Genomic DNA, 23,308 nt, shown 5'->3' with positions numbered 1-23,308 from the left:
TCAAATGAAAACCGCCTAGCGTCGTAAGCACAGGTTTTGGAAAACTTGACAACAGAAGAAGTGAACAGGCTATCTGCTCCAGGCTAGACGGGATCTAGGAAATTAAGCCCAAGTAAAGGAACTCCTGAGGTCCAGAAGATCCTGAGGTCAAATAGACTGGGTCAAAGAAAGCAGACCTGGGTATACTCGGGGGTAACCTGGCTCTGGAAATCCTCTACAGTGGAGTCTACTTTCAGTCCAGGATTAAGACTTAGGTACACAGATTCAGAGGTGCTCAGAATCCTTTGCTTTTTGTCCCTGAGGAAGACAGTTATGATGCTGAATCACAAGTTCTTACAAGCGATTTACCCCGATAAGGAGAGGGGCAATACCATTGCACCCTCGAAGAATTACTAGAGCTGGTAATCAAGGGAGGAAAACACAAAATCACTGCTGTGTGTTCATTTGGGGATATATACTACCAGGCCTACAAATCAAAGCACTTCAGTCTTGGAAAGCAGTCTGGAGAAGGCCACTGGATGGGGTCTGCAGAAGGCACAATGGTCCAACGCTCCTGGTTTCTGCTTTAAGGATTCTTATGCAGCACTATTGACTTCTCAGGGCTTCCCTGGTAGCTCAGTCGGTAAAGAATCTCCCTGCAGGGCAGGAGACCTGGGTTCAATCCCTGGGTGGGGAAAATCCCGTGGAGAAGGAAATGGCAATCCACTGCAGGATTCTTGCCTGGAAAATCCCATGGACAGAGGAGCCTGGTGGGCTCCAGTCCATGGGGTCACAAGAGTCGGACATAACTTAGTGACTAAACCATCACCACCCTTGACTGCTCAAGCTGGCTCCTGCAGGCATTTGCACCAACTGTTAACTTTCTTTTCACAAATGCATGGCTTCCCCCTTTATGCTATAAACACAGTTGATTCTTGAACAAGATGCCTTTGAACTGTGTAGGTCAAATTTTTTTCAATAACGAAGACTAGGTACTACGTGACCCACAGTTGGTTGAACCTGCAGATGTGAAACCACATAACCAGAGTAACCACATAACCACTGTAAGTTAACAGGAGGTTTTCCCACTGTGGGGAGAGTTGGGAGCCCTCAACCCCCTGCATTGTTCAAGGGTCAACAAAAGCACTGTAACCAATAAATACTTTTGGCCTTTATGATAGGAAAAAAAAAAAAAACCTGGAGAGAAATGCCATAAAGGTCAAATACAGATGAAGAGAGCAAGTCAAATTTGAATCTATAGCATATAAAACTGTTTCCTATCCTTTGTAACATTATAATACATACATATATATAATATATAAATGTAAGTGGATTTAAGAAATAACTGCTAAATCTGAGTTGGCTTTATTGAATGTAGTACTGAAATAACTCACCATAAAATCTATGTTATTGTCCTCATTCCTGAAATGTTCCATCAACTTCTCAAAGCGTTGTTTTTCTCCACAAACCTGAAACACACATTATCATTGTGCATGTGAAATTCCAAACGTAAGCACTCCAAAATTAGATGCAGAAATTTTAGCACTAATAATTATTTCCAGAACATCTATTTTATCCCCCCTCTCACACGCTGTTTACTTCTCTCCTGTTAGTTAATGCACAAGTAGCAACATGAGCCAGCACCAAAGCTCATCCTCCATTTCTCTTACATGTTCTCTTCATGGCTTAAAATTCAAACCAAATGTGCTCTTCTTTCACTGGTCACTTTTTTTGTTGCACCCATCTTTTTAGCTGGCATTCACAATCCCAGAATGTTGGTTATGGTTTTTAAAAAAATGACCACACTTTTCCTTTTTACAAAAGCACTTTTGAAACAGACATGCTAACAGATTTTTCATAATTTTATAATTATTTTTATAATATTTTATAATTATTTTATAATAATTTTATAATTAAAATAATTTCATAATTTTTCATAATTTTAAATTCCTTGAGAAGCAGATTCAAAATGTGTATATCATGTCTAACATGCCTAATAATTATTTTTATTTATTTTTAATTGATTGATGATTGCTTTAAAATATTGATTTCTGTCATAATAATTTTAAGCATAAACTATAACATAAAAATTTGGGAAGCTATCTAATTCCTTCAAGATGAGGACAGAATTTTGCAGTCATTTTGAAGCAGCACTCCAGAGGCCTGAAATATATGCATTCAGCTCGAATGAATGCTTCTGCTGAACAGGTGAAATAAGCAGATAAAATACTGTGAACTCCAAAGTCCCAATGTATTCTGCATATACGGGGAATTAAAAACATGGAGCTAAAAACACAGTCAAAGAAAGATTTGTACCAAATGACAACAACCCAGAGACTTGTGCCCAAAATCAAAAGATGAACTTTAATTCTTTCAGTGTCTTTGTCTGCCTTTTTGTTTTTGGAGCAAAGTACTAAATCCACTAGTTTATTTCCTTACACTTTCAGAAAATCACAACCTGAACACCCATGGGCTCCTTGTTGACAGTAAGACAGTCTTTGGTATTAATATTTTGTGAATTTAATTCAGGTTTCACATGCTTAGTTTTCTGATTCCCTTTGTGATCTTAGAAATAATCAGACCAATCCTAAAGATTTCTCCTAAAATGACATTTCATAATGCTATAATGCACCCATTTAATTCTGTCATGTTAAATTTGACGCAAGTACACACACACACCCACACCCACACACTTTGGTGAAGAGTGTGTCCAGTGAAAGCAGGAATTTTATGTTGTGCTCCCTACTCTATCCTCAGCACCTACAACAGTGCTAAGCATGTTGTAATCTCGATATTTGCTGAATTGCACTGAAAAGAGGATAAACAAGATATTATATTAAAATATTCTTAATGAAACGGTGAATGATCTACTATTGCTCCCCATGATGTTTTACAATAAAACAAGAACCTTTCAGACCTCTGTAAACAGGGACAAGGGTTAATCTTTACTAGTGGTTCCTGTGCCTTAACTGTGTGCTAGGAACACTCAGTAGACTCCCTCCCCTCTGAAAAACTTCTATTCTCATAGTGAGTTAATTTTCTCAATAGACTAGACCACAGTTTACTATATTCCAATGACAACTCCCCATTTATCTACACCCACTTTAACAAAAAATAATTACAGAAGACAGAGGAACAGTGCATGGGCTGGGTCAGAATGAAGAGAAGCAGGCTCCAGAAGGGAGAGTTTAAAGTGAAACCTTTAAAAGACATACGTGTGTCCAATCCCACCCTAGAAAGCCCGAGTTAGGAGGCCCAGGCAAGGCTGGTGTGACTTGGGTGGGTACATTTGAAAAGTACTACAGACCATCCTGATGCTGTCCAAAGGCTGAGAACCAAAGATTTAAAAGAAGTCACATTCTGCCCTGGGGCCCACCAGACTCTCTAGAGCATATGCCACAAGTTCCGGGAAACTAAGGCTTATTGAAGGAGATATGGAAGTGCAGGATCAGCTCCCTAGACCAGGACATCAGTCACATATTGTGCTCAAAGACACAAGTGTTCCTAGCCTGCAAAGAAAGCCCAGTTGGTAAAAACTTGCAAGACTTGGTATAGAAAAAGTCAGCCTTACAACTTGAATTTTCCTTAAGAGAAACCTCAACATAAGAACCTGCTTCCCAGCAGGACAGTTTACTTTTATCTGTTTTGGGAGGTGGATATGTTGCAGGGAGAAGTCCACTCTGACTCCACGCTGGAACTATTTTTTTGACTTGGTCTCCATTGCTTTTGTTATAACCATACACAATGGCCTGCCTTAGAGAATCCTGCCTTTCTGCCTGACTGTTAAAGTGCCTTTGTTCAGAACCCTGTCCACCTGTAGATGGGAGGAAGGAAGGAACTAACACATCCCCCTGCCTGAGGCTGCCATTCTAGGAGATACCTTCAAGATTAATGGCTGTTTACTTTGTTTCCTCACCTCCCTCCCCATCTCTGATCCATAAAAGAACGTGGCATCCAGACCCCAACAAGTTGGTTATGCTGAGACATTAGTTTGCCATCTTCTTGGACAGCCGGCTTTCTGAATAAAGTCGTATTCCTTGCTGCAACACCTCGTCTCTCGGATTCATTAGCCTGTCGTGTGGTGAGCAGAGCAAACTTGGACTCAGTAACACGCAGTGACAGGAGAAAGGAAGAGAGGTGGTTCTGGATGTGGGGACAGCTGCCAGCTTTCCTGAGAAGCAGGCGTGATCAATGCTCTGTTGAGTAGCTCAGCACTCATTGAACCAGGAGAGGCAGCATCCCTCAGTGAACAGTGATGACGAAGACAATTCCTAGGAGGGCAAAATCTTCCAAATCAAAGAATGTCAGAAATCTGGAAAGTACCTTGGGGAACCTGGTGCCCTCAATTCGTGAATGAGACTGACACCTAAACAGACCAAATATCTCCAGCTTGATAAAACATCCACACAGAGGCAAGAACCAGGTTTCCAACTGCCAGCCTGATGTTCCTGCTCTCACACAACCCAGAATGTTCAGATAAATATATTCCATTTAAGATGACAGTAAAAGCATTTCAGAATTATCTGACACCAACAGAGATGGAAAGTGTTATCATTAAGAAGCACAATCACTACATCGGGCATGCACTCAATTATCCATGCACCACAATCTCCCATGGAATTTCTGAAAATAGATGATTCCTAGGGTCTATACCAGGATGCACTGAATGAGAATCTCCATGGACAGAACTAGGAATCTGTGTCTTTAAAAAGGACTCATAACTGTTGGACCAGCAATTAGGAACCAGTGGCTTATCCAGTATTAGACTAGCTGATTAAAGCCTGATCCTTTTTTGGTGGCTCAGACGGTTAAGCATCTGTCTACAATGTGGGAGACCCGGGTTCAATCCCTGAGTCGGGAAGATCCCCTGGAGAAGGAAATGGCAACCACTCCAGTACTATTGCCTGGAAAATCCCATGGACAGAGGAGCCTGGTAGGCTACAGTCCTTGGGGTTGCAAAGAGTCGGACACAACTGAGCGACTTCACTTTCACTTTCATCCTTTTTTACTCCCAATTGTAAACTGGACAGCTACATCATTAACTCCACAACTCATTCAACTTCCAATTTAACTACACATAAAAGAAACACAATTTACTATAACTGGGTATCACAGGAATGAAGCAGGGATTGGCCCACTGTCCCTGCATGGATACAATGAATAATAAGCCAACTCCCAAATAATCAGATTGTGTCCAGAGCATTTAGAAAGTGGATTTTACACAGCTGAAGAAAGCACATGTGGGCAGCAAAGCTACTCAGATTGTTAATAAAAAGATATGGGATCAACTTCAGAACAAGAAATATTATATTAACTTTCAGCTGAATAAAGATCTGAAAAGTCATTGTACTAGACTGGTAGACTGGACTGAAATAGATATTAAGAGGAGCCTCGAATATATGCCTTTCTTTAGAAATTCCTCATTCTGTCAACAGACAAATCCATGCTGAGAACATGTGTTATGAAACAAAAGTATTAAATACCTTTAATCTTTAAAAATAATAGACTTAAACATCTTCCAACTTACAGCTCCTTGGAACTGGGTGCAAAGGATCCAACTGCACCAAACGACACATTGTCAACATAGATGCCAGCTTGGAGAAACCATGAAAGATTGACCACTCTCCTCACCCACTGTAAGAACTAGAAGGGCTCCCCTTATCAGCCCCACCAAGTCACTCTCTGTGAAGGTTTAGCTACACTGCTCTGCTGTCAATCTCAGTTAATGAATTCAGGGGGTACTTTCTGACATTGTTCCACAGGAACAGTAAGGATTCTCGAGGACCCCATCGTTCCTGCTGGAAATAAAAGGAAGCGTGCAAACCAGATTCACATTTGTTTCTATGTTACTTTAGCAATCATTAAATCAGAGTATACTACAATCCCATAGGAAATGGGAAGACATGTTTGGGGCAGGTTGGTAAAAGTCGTGTTCCACATCAAAGGAAAGTTGTCGTAGCTCCTACAGCTCACATCTGGACCACCCCCACAAACTTGGTTCAAATAAGATCATCGTGGCTGAACATGCCTCTTCTCTCCTTTGAAACTGGCCTCATTTAGAAAACTGGTGAGGATGAAAGGAACGAAACACTGATCCCCAGTTATTTTCCAAATCTACAACAGCCTACATGAGGATGCTCTCAAGGGCTTCATCAAAATGTACAGGACAGCCAGGCGCATGTTTGCATGTATATATTATTGCACATTATAAACTGCTGCATATAACTTCCATCTGCCAACAAAGACCAGACAATCTGAAAACTTCCAAGTAAAACAGTTGTACTATTACAACTGAAACTTGTCATTTCTTGACTTTTCTATTCACTGGTATTTCTCATTTCCCCACTAACTTTGACACCTTCCACCGATAACACAGCCACCAGAGTAGGGAGGGTAGGAAGTGAATTTAAGAGACACAGGCATAGAAGGCAGAGATGGAGAGAAGCCTATTCCGTCAGGAATTAGACTTCTACAGCTAGGGCTGCCAGATAAGAAGTCAACAAGGCAGAAAAACAGTATACACTCTGAAAAGTAGATACTCTGCTGTATACTTAAGAGGCATCTTCATGTATAAGTTATTTATAAATCAGTCCCATGTGAATAAATTCACTGACCCTGATTAACACTGTGTAAGGAGAAAGCACTCAGGCTGGGATCAACCCCAGCCTTGACTGTGAACACAGGCACCACCTACCCATCCCTGTGGGGTCCTGCCTAACACAGCAGCCCTCATTGCACCTTTAAGCTCTAGCACTGGTGAGGGTGATAGGACATGAGAAATAGGTCTGTGGAGTATTAAACAGGGCTTTCCTGGTGGCTCAGATGGTAAATTGCCTGCCTGCAATGCGGGAGACCCGGGTTTGATCCCTGGGTTGGGAACATCCCCTGGAGAAGGAAATGGCAACCCACTCCAGTATTCTTGCCTAGAAAATTCCATGGACGGAGGAGCCTGGTAGGCTACAGTCCATGGGGTCGCAAAGAGTCGGACCATAAAACCTAGGTTATAAGTCAGTACCATTTCTAAGCTACCATGAGCCTGGACAATTCCATGAACCTCCCTAGAATTTGGTTTATTACATCCATTGATTTAAGAGCATTAGATTATATTGTTGGTTGTCAAATCCTTTTTTTAGGAAGCATGAAAGGTTACAGTGATGCCCACCCAGGGGATGCATCTCCCACTTTGGGCTTCCCGGGTGGCTCAGTGGTAAAGAATCCACCTGCCAATGCAGGAGACACGGGTTCAATCCCTGGGTCAGGAAGATCCCCTGGAGGAGGAAATGGCAGACTCTAGTATGTCTGCCTGGAAAATCCCATGAACAGAGGAGCCTGGTGGGCTACCTCCATGGGCTCTCAAAAGAGCTGGATGCCACCGAGCACACAGACAACCGGCAGCGCGAGGGGAACGCACCCAGGGATGGGGGCCTGTCAGGGACAGGAAGAGAGCACAAGTGAAGTTCCCGAGACTTCCATCCTCGTTTATTAATTCTGTATTATACTGTGTTGCCTGGTAAGATTTATTCCAGGGGGAAAATGTTTCATTGAAAGTTTTCATTGCTAATAAAAGTTGGAAAAAAAATTATCCCACTCAGTATCTTGAAGCTCTAAAACTAATCTAGGCATGGCCATAGAACATGATATTCCCAAGCTGACTGGCCTGGAAACTCTACACAAACCAACTTTAGAGAGATGCTCTCAGCTCTGCAGGCCCCCGAGTACCAAGCTTGAAGGCCAAAGCACCATCTCATGTCATCTGGCTCACTCTGCTTATGAAGTGGATAAATCCTGCCCTGACCAGACACAAATGGCCACACCCGAGACAAGCCAGATCCATTTCACCTTTGAAGCAAAAGCATAGCCCCCTGCCAAAAAACACCTTAACCCTGTCCTCCAACATCTGTGCAGGACATTTCTGAAGCGTGTCCCAGATCATTTAGATAAACTGGAGGCCCTGGATGCAAAAGAGGCAGTGGCTTAAAGCATCTCTAAGGGGGGGCAGAGTTTAGGGGGTGATTTCCCTAAAAGCTAATCGTGGAGAAAAGATAGTTTTACAAAAGGTTTGGAATGAAGAATATTATCTCGCTAGCCAGATGTTGCAATGAACAACAGACTGCAAGCCTTCAGCCACCTCTCCGTCCCCCTGAAGGTCACAGACTATCTTTGGTTTCCCCCAGCAACAGCTCCCAGGGAACCACGCCAAGTCTACAGCCAGACTGCGGCCTGACTTACGAGGTGGGTATAAAACATGCTTCTAGGTTACTTGGATAAAAATTAAAGGCCTCTCGCTTAAGTGTTTCCACCTTGCTCTGCTGCCTGGTGCCTGCCTCAATGCTTTCTTTTTCTTTTCACAATAGGCCCCTGTGAGCTGCAGGGCTCCCCACAGAAAGGCACTGTTTTAAAAGCACAGGCTACTATGACAGTTAGACTACCCCTCTCAGGGCCTGCCCAGGAACAAAAGTTTCGTTTTCTTCTTGGGGTCACATGAAGTAAACAGTTAATGCCTCGTTAGACCTAGGAGAAAGCAAGCATCTCTTACTCTCTGTTGAGAGCATGATTACTGACAACATGGTGACCTAACAAAACCACTTTTTTGGGGTGTTCTGTGGTTGTGAGCATCTAGTATCTCTTCCCTGAGGTGACCAGACATTTCAAACACAGACACCTAATGGCTACCATGACAGCAGCCGACCACTCTGACCTGCTGCTGGCTCTCCCCTCTCCTTGAGATTTAAAAGCGGAAATGTTCATCAGACTCAAACCTTCTGAAATGAAACAACCTGATATCACTCCACTGCAGTAAAAACGAATGAAAGCCAAACAACAGTGTATTCTACAACTGACCCAACCTTCCTTCCTCATAAATTAATGAAACATTTATAATCAACTTTGGGCTGGCAGATGTCTGATTATGAACCAGAGGTTTCATCCATATAATGCTGAACACCCTTGTGAAAACTTCAGTCACTTTTCCAGATGTTTCCAAATACCCAGATGTTTGGCACCAGGCAGACAAAGCATCCAGATGACTGTTTCACTTCCCATGCACATATGTTGCAGTTCTGAACAAAGAATCCTAACATAGAAGCAAAGGGCTAGTAAAATCCCCAGAGGACAACTTGTTGACATACCACACCTTAAATGAGAAATGCATTTTTATCGCTCCTCTTAAAAAAAAGATGGCCTTCATTAAATTCTAGAGAGTGAGGCTCCACCATACAATTCCTCATCAATGACATCTTTCAGGAATATTTCTAATGTCGGACTTGAAATTCTCTGGTTTCACTTGTAAGACTCACATCTCTTGGTCATCAGTAATGATTCGGATTCTTTCAAGGCTTCTATTCCCACAGGAAGACCAAAATACCTTCCAGTTGTTTAAAATGATGGGTTTTTTTAAACTGGCAAATGGCAAAGGCCTCTAGTCATTTCTGGGACAACTTGCCAGTTAGATTCCTCGATAGTAGAAAAAAGTCTAACTCTATGCTTTATCCCATTCATTTTCCCTCTCAACTTTGCTCTTTGAACATATACACAATTTGGTCAAGTGAGGTGGGCGGGGGGAACGAGAGGGACACAATGACACATGTCCAGTGGTCACCACATGTTCACTGAACCACAGCAACAGCACATGGCAGGAGCTGCGTCAATCCTGTGACATGCCCACCACAGACCTTGGGACCTGCTTAGGAGGCAGACGCCAACCCATGCTATCCTCTTGCATGAATCACAACAAATCAAATTAAATCAAACAAAGATGTGCTAAGAACTCAGAGGCCTTGAAGACAAGGACTCTCTGCTTGCTAGATCAAAGACCTCAGTCCACAAATAGGCAAATGCCTGAAGTTTATCTGCTGCTCCTTACCTAATTCTCACTTCACGGTCTCTTCTACTTCTGTGCTCTGCCCCAGTTCTGGGTCTTCGTCAGGGAGACCCTGCTTTAGCCTTTGGTCACCATGTCCACCAAGTCAAAGACGACAGGAGGTTACAGATTTGGGCAGCAGTTCTTAAAGTGGGGTCTTTGAACACTGAGGGCTCCTGAGCCCCTATTCCAGGGTTTGTGAGATCAAAACTATTTGTATAATAATACTAAGATGCTACTTACCTTTTTCACAGAATTAACATTTGCACTGGTGGTACAAAAGCAATGAGAGATGAATGAAACTACTGGTGACTTATACAAATCAAGGCAGTGGCAACAAATTATATGAGCAATCACTGTATTCACCACAGCCATGCACTCTCAGTTTTGTTTTGTTTTTAATACAGTTTCACTTAAGAATATCCTTGATAATGCAATGAAGTTTTAAAGTGAAGTCGTTCAGTTGTGTCTGACTCTCTGTGACCCTATGGACTATATAGTCTGCCAGGCTCCTCCATCCAAGGGATTTCCCAGACAAGAATACTGGAGTGGGACGCCATTTCCTTCTCTAGGGGATCTTCCAGATCCAGGGATTGAACCCTCATCTCCCGCATTGCAGGCAGGAGCCACCAGGGAAGCCACTTAGATGGCTCAGCCATCTGAGCCTCCAGGGAAGCTGATAATGCAATAAAAGTATTAATTTTATTAAGTCTCAACCCTTGAATAGACACCTTTTTAATATTCTATATGAGGAAATAAGAACCCTACATAAAGCACTTTTGCTGCATATTAACATATGGGAATCAACCACACCATATAAAGAACAACCCATATGCCATCTCTCCATGAAGATAAGTCAAACCATTCAGAGACAGGATAGGGTCTTCTATGCAGAAAAGAGTCCTCCATTAGTTTATGAGGTAGAAAAAGAAAAGACTTCCCTTTAGTTTTTATGGTTAACAAGGCAAGGTACAATCCCTGGCATTTAGCAGGTTACACTGAAGCAATCCCTTACCGTTCTCTGGATGTCTCTGGAGTGTCATATGGAGGCTCATTAGAAGACCAGGTTTTTCTTCTCAAAGCCAAGTCAATGTTAGATTCCAAACAAGAATATGAGAGAAATACAGAAACAGTTTTCTCCTGCATGGTCTATGAGGACATATGTTCCCCAAGTTCAGGGAGAATCAGACTCAGTCAATCTGCCTAATTAGACAAATTTGTCCTGGAATGCGTGACATGCTGTAATATCAAACCAACAAGAACAAACAGGCAAGGAACCAAAAGATTACTTTCTACCAAAGCACTAAACATGTCCTTGCTACCTACCACACAGAATATACTCTTCCCTAGTTTTACACCTATTCCTGGAAGCCACTTCCACATGGAAAATTCAGTGTGGTCCTTAGCAGCGTACCAGCTAATCTGGGCTACCACATGTACTGCTGGTACATGTACTAGTATGGAAGGAACCCTCATTTTTCCATGGCCAAAACCAAACTGCTGAAACAAAACAGAGCTACAGCTCATGTTACTGTGACTGGCCACTTCCACTTTGCAGTGACGCACAGCTGATGGGGAGACTCTGTCTGAGAGCTCAACTTTATGAGGAAAGGAGAGTGGCAGTGGTTGCTGGATCATCATCAGGAACCACTGAGCCACTTTCCTCTTCTGAGCATGTTTCAGTCCAATGTCTGAATGAAAACCCAGTGTGACTATATATTCCTGGCAGATCGATACATTGTATAAAGAGCTGGGCAGGAGCCACATGCATCACTGTGGTGAAAGGAGTAAAAAGTGGCTATGGATCTACCATGAGCAGAGCTACAGAGCCTAAACTGTGACTCTGAAGCCCAGGCTTTCAAACACTGCCCAAGCCAGGATGCTTTCAACTTTCACAGACGGGATGTTCCTAGGGGCAGGCACCCACAGCATGTCCACAAACTCAGCTCACCTGCTGGTTAGAGAAGCAGTAAGCTCCTTTAGATTTTTAAGTGAGATCTGGGTTTACAGGGGCTTCCCTGGTGGTTCAGATGGTAAAGAGTCTGCCTGCAATACAGGAGACACAGGTTCAATCCCTGGGTTGGAAAGATTCCCTGGAGAAGGGAATGGCAACCCACTACAGTATTCTTGCCTGGAAAAATCCCCTGGACAGAGGAGCCTGGCGGGCAACAGTCCATGGAGTCACAAAGAGTCAGACATGACTAAGCGACTAACACTTTCACTTTCTGGGTTTAGAGACTGATGCAGCCATTTCCAGGCAGTCATAAAGGGAACTAGAGACTAAAACCACACTGTAGGCTAAAATCACCATAACTTATAAATATTTCTATCCTAAGACTATCACTATCTTATCAACTAGCCTAGGACACATTACTTTTTGCTTGTGTTCATAAATTCTTGTAGCTATCATTATCTAGGTGTCTTCTTTTAATATCTGTAGTCAAAGAAGCACTTTATATTTTTATATAGAATATATATTCTATATAAAATTCTAGAATTTTATGATTAGAATTTTATGATTCTAGAATTTTATATAGAATCATAAAATGGTAGAACTGGAAGGGATATAGAGACAATGTGACTAACTTGTCACCTAAAGCAAGACTTGCACACAATATACCAGACTCACCAGGGATCCTCTTCCTTCTTGCCTACCTTTGTGTCAAGTGTTGGCTTCTTCTGAGAATCCCTGTAGCTCATTCTAGCTTGGTGCCTTTGTGGAGTTCAACTTCTTTAGTATAATCCTATTCTCTACTTGGAAAACACACACACACAATTCCCAGTCACCTCTGTTTAAGCCTGTTCTCCCATTCATTATCTTCAGTGCAGAACTAAGAATCTGATCATATTACCATCACTAAAAAAATTAACTTAAAAAGACAATTTTCTTCACCTGAAAAAAAAAAAAAAATCCCAGCTCTTATTTGTTCGCTGTGGCTGTGCTTCCTTCTTAATTAAATTTATGCTGTTAGAATAGATTCTTATTCTCCAACCTATGTCCATCCCCAATTCAGAGGATCACGCTGTCTCTTGTCAACTTTTCCTCGATTTTATGGCTTCATACCCACTGTCATGGCTACAAATTTGGTTCAGGGCCCAGTCATTTAATGTCTGACCTGCCTGTCTTCCAAACTCTAGCATCTCTGCCCTCTGTTTTTTATGCAGAGATTGATAATTTTTAAGATATATCAGGATTACATAAAATGCCTTCTTAGGTTTCCACAAAATCAAACAGAGTTGATATAAAAGCACTTTAAAAACTATAAAGCACTGTTGCTTCCCTTTCCATTTTCTTTTTCCCTCCTACTTACATCTGTCTTCCAGTTGAGATTTCTTTTTTCATCACAGTGTAGATTTTCTGAACCTCCAGTATTCATCAGAGCCTTAATTGTGATTGCCTCCTGTTATGCTTTATACTATGTAACATGGGCCCCAGTCAGATATTTTTTTCTTGTCAACTAGCACATTTATTCTGACACATATTACCTCCAGGACAGACTTTATGCTGCTCGTCTCTCTCTCTGCTCCCAGAGTTGCCTCCACTGACTAAATCAAGTCTCTTCCTTTGTAATTGTGCACAAGACTTCATGCCTCTCTTTGGGCTCCATACAAACAGCTCAGATTATCCTGTTTTTTTTTTTTTTTTTTTTTAATATTTATTTACTTATTTGTCTGCATAGAGTCTTAGTTGTGGCATCTTAGTTGCCTGACCAGGGGTCGAACCTGCATCCCCTGCATTGCAAGGCAGATTCTTAGCCACAGGACCACCAGGGAATCTCTATCTTGGGTTTTACAAATAACTTCAAACATTCCAATAATCTACCCAATCAATACTGATTGATTAAGTCTGCCTTTTGGTAGAAGATTGAAGGTGTGTATCAATTTGTGTAGAAGGTGTTTGATATGTGACAATATGTTATATAACACTATGAGCCTTGACAATATGTTATGTAACACTACGAGTTCAATGGATCTGTATAAAAATGCCAAGCTTGCCACTTACTAAAGTATGTCAGTTGGCCTATTTACTCTGAACCCCTCTTTGCTTATTCCTAATTCACTGGGTAGAGATTATAATTAGAGTAATATATGCTAGCCTGTCAGCACTCAGCAAATAAACGTACCTTTACTATTTCTGTACATGCATATGCCTTTTTAAAACACTTAACTAATATACTGCTGCTGCTAAGTCGCTTCAGTCGTGTCCGACTCTGTGCCACCCCATAGACAGCAGCCCACCAGGCTCCCCTGTCCCTGGGATTCTCCAGGCAAGAACACTGGAGTGGGTTGCCATTTCCTTCTCCAATGCATGAAAGTGAAAAGTGAAAGGGAAGTCACTCAGTCGTGTCCGACTCTTTGTAACCCCATGGACTGAAGCCCACCAGGCTCCCCTGTCCCTGGGATTATCCAGGCAAGAACACTAAAGTGGGTTGCCATTTCCTTCTCCAATGCATGAAAGTGAAAAGTGAAAAGTGAAAGTGCAGTCGCTCAGTAGTGTCCGACTCCTTGTGACCCCATGGACTGCAGCCTACCAGGCTCCTCCGCCCATGGGATTTTCCAGGCAAGAGTACTGGAGTGGGGTGCCATTGCCTTCTCCAAACTAATATACTAAGTAAGATTTAAAACATGGAATAAAATGCAAGACTTTCATGAACACTGCTCATGTTTTCTTTCTGAAGATGATTGTTTGTTAATTTAAAACAAACCAAAACAAAACCCTTCTGTACTGACTTTGGAGCCCAAATAAATAAACATGCTCATGTTTTAGAATTATTTAAATTTCAAATGAAATTTGAACTTCACTCAGAAAGGGAGTCAAGGTCAATCAGCATATTCATTGGCAAAAAGAACTAAAACTTTAGCTTAAATTATAAAATGGAATAAAAATTTAAATATAAACACAACTCTAAAAGTTTTGAGTTATAGCTAATTTTAGCCCACATTTGGTCCTTAACTAAGTATCTATTAAAGTCAGTCCTGTCTTTTTCAAAGCAATGGAAATTTTGTGGGACAAAAATCATGCTTTTATTTTCTGTCACACTCTCCTGATCTTACAACAGTGTTTTTTCTCTGATAAGAAATTTGCTCAACAATTCCCTAGAACTTCCAAAGAATTCTGCCTTACTAGTCCTGGAAAAAAAAAAAAAGTGGCAATGATCCATGCCTTTATTTTTGGAGAGATGTTACACAAAAGACAACTGAGCATCTTTAGAAAGGACAGTTCAGTTCAGTTCAGTCACTCAGTCGTGTCCGACTCTTTGCAACCCCATGAATCGCAGCACGCCAGGCCTCCCTGTCATTACCAACTCCCAGAATTCACTCAGACCTATGTCCATTGAGTCAGTGATGCCATCCAGCCATCTCATCCTCTGTCGTCCCCTTCTCCTCCCGCCCCCAATCCCTCCCAGCATCACAGTCTTTTCCAATGAGTCAACTCTTCGCATGAGGTGACCAAAGTACTGGAGTTTCAGCTTCAGCATCATTCCTTCCAAAGAAATCCCAGGGCTGATCTCCTTCAGAATGGCCTGGTTGGATCTCCTTGCAGTCCAAGGGACTCTCAAGAGTCTTCTCCAACACCACAGTTCAAAAGCATCAATTCTTCGGTGCTCAGCCTTCTTCACAGTCCAACTCTCACATCCATACATGACCACAGGAAAAACCATAGCCTTGACTAGATGGACCTTTGTTGGCAAAGTAATGTCTCTGCTTTTGAATATGCTATCTAGGTTGGTCATAACTTTCCTTCCAAGGAGTAAGTGTCTTTTAATTTCATGGCTGCAGTCACCATCTGCAGTGATTTTGGAGCCCCCAAAAATAAAGTCTGACACTGTTTCCACTGTTTCCCTATCTATTTCCCATGAAGTGATGGGACCAGATGCCATGATCTTCGTTTTCTGAAGAGGAAGCCAAATGGAAAGTTCCTGGAAGGGAAAATCCCACTCTGCACAACAGGGACATTTAGCTACATGAGACAAAATGTTACCTCTCAAACATTGCAAGCAGTAGAAATAAACATACAGGCAAATTGAAAGCAACTCTGCTACTCCAAACTCTTTCACTGGCTTCTCTTTAGGGCTTACTACTATGCATAAATGGGCTTCCCAGGTGGCAGTGCAGTGGTAAAGAATCTGCCTGCCAAATCAAAAGGCAAAAGAAGCACAAGTTTGATCCCTGGGTCAGGAAGATCCCCTGGAGGAGGACATGGCAACCCAGTCCAGTGTTCTTGCCTAGAGAATCCCATGGTCAGAGGAGCCTGGCAGGCTACAGTCCATGGGGTCACAAGGAGTCGGACACGACTAAGCACACATACATCACTAATTACTACACTAAATAATCTTTCTACTGTTACTCATAATACATGTACGTACATACAACATATATACACACAGATACATAAATATGATTTGTCTTTTCCTAGTTAACAAATCTTTTTTTTTTTTTTACAAACACTTTCATAATTATTTTAACAGCTCTATTTGGATCTACAAGCTTATTTAGTAAGATGGTTCATGTGGTCCTATGTCTTGGTGTAGCCACTGCTTAACCTAGACTTAACAACAACTAAAAAAACCTATAATTCAAAATTGTTTGACATTCAAAAGCAATTCTTTCTAGTTCCACTTATTTAAAACAACTTAAAAAACAGCCAGACCAAAGGTAGAATACTAAAGTATACTTAAGTCCTAAGATACAGGCTGAAAATATATATATCCTTACTATGCAAGTCAGGATGGAGCGAGGGAGACAGAGAATAGGGCGGCAGTGCTTTCACATAGCAGAGAAGGCAATGGCACCCCACTCCAGTACTCTTGCCTGGAAAACCCCACGGATGGAGGAGCCTGGAAGGCTGCAGTCCATGGGGTCACAAAGAGTCGGACACGACTGAGCAACTTCACTTTCACTTTTCACTTTCCTGCATTGGAGAAGGAAATGGCAACCCACTCCACTGTTCTTGCCTGGAGAATCCCAGGGACAGCAGAGCCTGGTAGGCTGCCGTCTATGGGGTCACAAAGAGTTGGACATGACTGAAGCGACTTAGTAGCAGCAGCTTTCACATAGAAAAAGAAACCAAAGAGATCCTACAGTTAAAGATCCTTTAGCGTTACTCTGCAGAAAATGCCAAAATGACAACCAAATCCTGACCAGGAACTGAAAATTCACATTCTAATGGTACTTGGTGATGATATTGCCAAAGTTAGAGCGTTGTGACTTCAATTCTATTATCAACACACAGCAGAGTGTTTCATACCATCCTTATGTACCCACACCCAAAGCATCATCTCAATGTCAAAGAAACACCTCCCAAGTGAAACATCCATGTGGAGGGCCCTGAGCCAGCCTTTGCTTCAGATTCTCTGGGGCCTTAAAGCAATAATATACAGCTTTCGCTGCTTTCTCTCAAGATCTTTCATTACTTTCCTAGAATATAATATCAGGGCATGCAGGCCAACTGCTTTACAGTTGGCAAAGGGCACAGGTTTAAGAAATGGCATTTTACATGCATAAAAACAAGGAGGCAACACCCTATCTTTTTTTTTTAAGTGGCTGCTACAAGTGAAATAGAAGATGAAGATCCCTATTGTGCAAAATTGCATTCAGTCTTGTGGAGAGAGACAAGGGTCTAATTAAAGTCAGGTTGAGAGGCAAAGCATCTCTACAAATGCTCACCAGAAATCATGATAATCTGCCTTGTGCATGTGGGCTCAGTCATGTCCAGCTCTCTGCAACCCCATGGACTGTAGCCCTCCTCTGTCCATGGGATTCTCCAGGCAAGAATACTGAAGCAGTTGCCATTTCCTCCTCCAGGGGATCTTCCTGACCCAGGGATCAAACTCATATCTCCTAAGTCTCTTACATTGGCAGACAGATTCTTTACCACTGTGTGACCCAAGTATCATCATCTCCTGTACTTTTGTTAACTCAAAAAAAAAAAAAGAAGCTTTCCCAGGCCCACATCCCAGGAAAGTCCTGAAGATGTTAGAAATGAATGAATACAACCACTGGGGGAGCAGACAACTGTCAATGGAGGAAGAGGCCCAAGGAGTTGGACATATGAATGTCAAAGTGTCTGAAAGAAAATTCAGACCCCACCCACAGCCTACTCTGTCAACCTGACCTCACCCTGGGTCCACCCACCTGACTTCTGCAGCTAAATGTTACAGCCAGTTCTTTACTAACTGAGAGAGTCAACCGAAACATCCCCTGCTTGAAGAAGAGTGAGGAATATATCACCTGCTTTGTGTGACCTTAGGCCACTGGGCAATAGGAAGTCTCTGGAGTAAGTCATGAGGGATTGCTTTCATGATCTGCTCATAACTTTCTATCCCACCTGTTCTCTTCCCACACCCTACCTTCTGTAAGACTGGACTTAAGGTGGACTGGAGACAGAAGGTGAACTAAAGGCCTAGAGGGCTCCCAAGGGCTCAAATGGTAAAGAATCAGCCTGCAATGCAGGAGACCTGGGTTTGATCCCTGGGTTGGGAAAAATCCCCTGGAGGAGGGCATGGCAACCCACTCCAGTATTCTTGCCTGGATAATGCACATGGACAGAGGAGCCTGGTGGGCTACAGTCCATGGGGTCACAAAGAGTTGGACAGGGCTGAGCGACTAAGCACGCAGCACACAAAGTCCTTGAAGTTTTATGAAGATGCCACGTTCTTCACATCAAATGACATTTTTACCTGATGTGGTAGGCCACAAAGATATCTAAGTCCTAATCCTATTACTGTGATTATTTACCTTATGTGTAAGGAAATATGCACTTTGAAGATATGATTAAGCCAAGGATATGGACATGGGTAGATTATCCTGGATTATCTGGGTGAGCCAAATATAATCACAATGGTCATTAAAGGAAGGAGGCCAGAAGAGAAGGGGCCATGAGCCAAGGAATGGAAGCAATTTCTGGAAACCGAAAAGGACAAGGAAATAGATTCCCCAGGAGAACACCACCCTATAGACTATATTTTATATAGATATGACCAACAGAACTGCAAAATAATAAATTTGTGTTGTTATAAGCCATTAAAGCTTGTGGCAATTTGTTACAACAGTGGCAAGAAATTAATATACCTGGTTAATTCTTATTCATCCTAAACTCAGCTCAGGCACCCTTTCCTATAGGAAGCATCCCCTTTCAGGATGAGCTTTCAGCTCAGAGCCCGTATCTGCCCTCTGTCCTTCTCCTCCTCCTGGTTAGTTGTTCTTCTTTTTGCAAAGCACCTGGCATTCACCTTCATACAGCCTAGAGCAATGACTACAGAAATACTGGTTTCCTTAATTGGATTGGGATGCTCCCTCTTAAGGGTAGAACTCTTAATGGTCATACTTATTTTCTTATTTCCAATGTTTATCATTGTTTCTGACAGATAGGGGCACGCAAATGCTCATAATTTTTTTCCTACAAGTTAGCATGACTCATCCCTTGATTCTCAGCAGGATACCAGCCTTCACTTCCTTATTCCACAATAAAGACCGAGATGATAGACAAGCAACTAGTTCATTACCACGGGCTCAGAAACCCTATATAAATGGCTCCTTTCTCCTCCAAAAAAAGTAATAACCATTCTTTTTCTCTCCAATGAAAAAGTTTACACAGTTTTTGGTTCTGAGGAGAAACCAAGTATTACACTGGGTGAAAAAGAAAAAATAGAAGAGGAGCAGCTAAATGGATAAATTATCAAAAAGTTATTAAGGTGAACTGTATTTTCCAAAGATGACCCCAGGACACTCTTCCACCCACATGTTCTTCTGCATTATGACCCTTACACTCCACCATCAAGAAGTCAAGTCATTGCCTTCCCCTTAGCATCTGGGCTGGCCTTACTGACTCGCTTGTAACCCACAGAACATAGCAAAAGCAACACTGATGACTTCAGAGGAAAGTTCAAAAGACACATTGTGACTTCTGGCTCTCTGAATGCCTGCTCTGCAGCTGCTCCCTCCTGGACACTCCCTGTTAGAGGCCAGCTGCCAGGCCACAAGAAGCTCCAGCCACAGGGAGTTCCACATGCAGGCAACTCTGGTTGACTCACAAACTCAGCCTTTGAGTCATCACAGCCCAGAAACTAGACATAAGAGCGAGAAACCCTCCAAGTGAAACCCCGCCTTGTCAATCGGATCTTCCCTGATGAGACCCTAGATGCAAAGGACCAAAGACAATTAACCGTGACATGCCCAACCTGACCTCCTGGCACATAGAATCCATGAGCCTAAGAAGACTAAGTTCGGAGTAATTTATTACAAACAAGTAACAACTGCCACAGTGAACACACAGTCCAAAAGACAATCACGGTGACTTTACTTCCTGATCCTTGGAAGATGGACAGGCTGGAGAAGAGTCCGGGTAAATTAGACTGACCTAATTCTGGCCTGCTAGGGTGAAATACACACATGCTCTAGAACTATCACTCCCAGAGTTTGAGATTTGAACAACTACTTTGCTTATAACTCAAGAAGAGACTGAAAAAACTAAGTACCCTGCCCTCTATGCTGAGAATTTTACCAGTGAATGAGTTATCCGGATGGCTTGTGCTGGGTTTATAATCCTACCCCCTTCAAATATTTGAGAGGTTAGATTAGACGGGATTAAATTCAGAAGGATGCTGGAAGCACACCAAAATGTCTGCTCTCCTTCCTGCCCAATTGGGTCCACTGTAAATAAAACTTGACAGGCTTTCTTAAATCAACATAATCATGTGCAGCACAAGTGCTTTCAGATGCCCAGTAGCTAAACCACATCAGCTTACTTAGCAAGCCTTCTAGCAATAGGTGAAAAAAATAATGGCTCCTGCCAAGACTGCTATGTCCAAGAGAATTGGTGGCCTCAAGTGACTCATTTCAACAAGGCTCCATTTATCTGTGCTGGAAGGTCCAAAGTGGGAAGGCGTTGGGCCTTTAATAACCAAACTCAGGCCTCGGGTTTATTTGTTAAAGCCAGATGCTGTCATTTTGGAAGCAGATGAGAACACAGTTATAATCGATCTGGAATCCTGATGAATTCCAGGTGCACCTTCCAGCAGTCTGGGGAAGTGGGTAGCTCAAAGACCTCAGAGAATTTTTATTATTACTGTCATAGTGAGCTATTCTGCTGCAGAGTCTGCACGGCCTCAGTACTTTTTCCTTGTGATTCCAAACAGGCACACCTTTTTTGACCAACTTTTGGGGACACTTTCTTAAAGGCAATTTCTCAGCTACATCAAAGAATATAGCAAAAAGAAACAGCCTGACTAAGAAAAGTTGAGGAGAGCAAGATCTAGGTAGGCGATCTCAGGGTTCCTAAGGGAAACTGGATTAAATATAGTGTTCTGACTCCAAAGTGGAGGCCAGTTGATGTCCTTAACCAGTAAGTGTAGCTTTATGACCCAGTGGGTTGCTAGCTGTGGCCCATGTCCTTTGAGAGAAAAGAAAAAGTACGACCAGAACCCCAAACAGTGTTCATGGTGTCCAGGCTTCAAGGTCACAGCCTGAGTCCAGCGACCTTTTAGGAATGCCTGCCTATTTTCCAGGCCTGTTTCTCCAGGCTCCTTATGATCTCTGTGCATTTCCTGACATCCTTCCAATCAACCCATCCTTCCAATCTTAGCCTAGACACTGCTAGGCTCAGTTTTTGCTTCTTGTAAACAAGACCCTGAACTAATGTAAATACCAACACAGCAACCTTTACTTTCAAATGTATTCTTTCTTCTCTCTGGTAGACCAAGTGCTCATGAACATATATTGCTAGGTAACTAAGAAAGCATCAATTAGGGAAGATGGCACTCTGTCCTTCTACGTGGCTAAATTAGAAAAAACAGATGACTCCTTGTTCTCACCCTGATCCTCAATTCAGGACCATAAACTTTCACGAGATGTTTCAACATCACAACCAGATGTGTTAACTCCTTTTACTTAAAAAAAAAAAAAAAAAAAACTTTTTAAGGGAAAAGAATTCAAGGAGCATAAGAGATGACTAAAGGTTCAGTCATGTCACAAATGATACTTGGCACAAGTTTACTATCTGTAAACTTATGTTTACAGATTTATGTAATTTATGTAATTACAAAGTTATGTAATTACAAAAAAATTATGTAATTAAAACTTATTTATTATGATAAACATTAGGGTGATATATGTGCTTGCTCAGTGATGTCAGGCTTAGTCCCAAACCTCCAAACCCACTAAAAGCAAGGTCTTGGGTTAATATCCTTCCCACCATCTCACGTGCCTGCTTAGTTAAGTCGGACTTTGGGATCCCATACACCGTAGCCCGCCAGGCTCCTCTGTCCATGGGATTTCCCAGGCAAGAATACTGTAGTGAATTGCCATTTCCTCCTCCAGGGGATCTTCCCAACCCAGGGATCAAACCCACTTCTCCTGCATCTCTTGCATTAGCAGATGGATTCTCTACCACTGAACCACCAGGGAAACCCTTCTCACCGTCAGATACCATTAAACTGGAAGTGCTATTTTCCTAAAATATATACTTCAGATATTGTAAGACAAGCCATAAGATTTCACTGCAAAAACACAGAAAATCACACTTGCTTGGATTTTGAATATTAACTGAAATATGAGAAATTAATGTAATCACATGTTAAAATCTGTCAAAAGCTAAAAGATACTTTCTTTTCATTTATGTTTGAATTAATTAGTGGTAGTGAAATAGGAGAGAATGGATTTGTTGGCTCAAGAAGCAGAGAGGAAAAGAACTGTGCTACATACTTAAAATGTGTAGTCTTTAAATATCCTCTCAGCATCTGGTGCCACATTGCAGCAGTACGCTCAGCTATGTTCTAACAGTGATCCAAGCCCAGAGGGTCTGACACTCTAATGCACATTACTTTATCTTCAAAAATAGATATCAATATCTGATGTTGAAGCCCACCAGTCTGCAACTGGTGGGTTAATCCCTTCATTTTTCTTTAAGGAGACGAATGGAATCCCACTTACTAAATGAGATAAAAGCATGAAAAACAATCTTCTTGAGGGTAAAGACCCTGCCATGGTCCTCCTCCCGAGGATTCTGGTGGCTGGCTGTGTGTTCTCTCTGCTATAGCTCAATAAGCATTTCTCATTGACCAAGATTCTACCTGCACTGGGAATCTGAGACCATAAGGACAACTTTTCCTAATCAGGAACAACTGCCTCCCAAACCTCCCTAAACCCAAGATTTCACTGACATTTTGCTAAAATGATTAACGAATGTACTGTTCACTGTGACATATATGGGGGGAAAAAATCCCCTCACATAAAGATAGGAGCAAAAGAGAAAAGAAATTCAGAAGATACTGACCTGTGGGTGGCATTGTATTTTTTTAAAACAAAGATCAACATAAACTAACATAAATGTTCAAACCTGAGATTGAACAGATAAATAAGTAGATGCTCTTCTCACCTACCCCTAAGAATGTAGTTTCTGGTTATTAGGATAATCCTTCTCCTGGCCTGTCTACATGAACACCACAGCTTGAGGTCAGCGCAAGCCAAGAG

General features: G+C 42.0%; 1 protein-coding gene across 9 annotated transcripts in view; it reads right to left on the bottom strand.

Annotated features, from left to right (window-relative positions):
* The window catches only part of FMNL2 (formin like 2), a 332,826-nt gene that overhangs the window by 36,397 nt on the left and 273,121 nt on the right, over nucleotides 1-23,308 (bottom strand). For all 9 annotated transcript variants that reach the window (XR_015146274.1, XR_015146277.1, XM_086353586.1 and 6 more), the window contains one exon: nucleotides 1,374-1,448. Coding sequence is in view for 7 of the 9 variants with exons in the window: in XM_086353586.1 (XP_086209712.1) it covers nucleotides 1,374-1,448 (75 nt within the window). In the remaining 2 variants the exon portion in view is untranslated. The remainder of the gene's footprint in view (nucleotides 1-1,373; nucleotides 1,449-23,308) is intronic.

Source organism: Bos grunniens, chromosome 2 (assembly GCF_055505025.1).
Source record: "Bos grunniens cultivar Pamir isolate PY7600 chromosome 2, Bosgru_T2T1.0, whole genome shotgun sequence".
Lineage (NCBI taxonomy): Eukaryota > Metazoa > Chordata > Mammalia > Artiodactyla > Bovidae > Bos > Bos grunniens.
The sequence above is the reverse complement of the archived record's forward strand: the minus strand, read 5'-3'. Positions and strand labels throughout refer to the sequence as shown.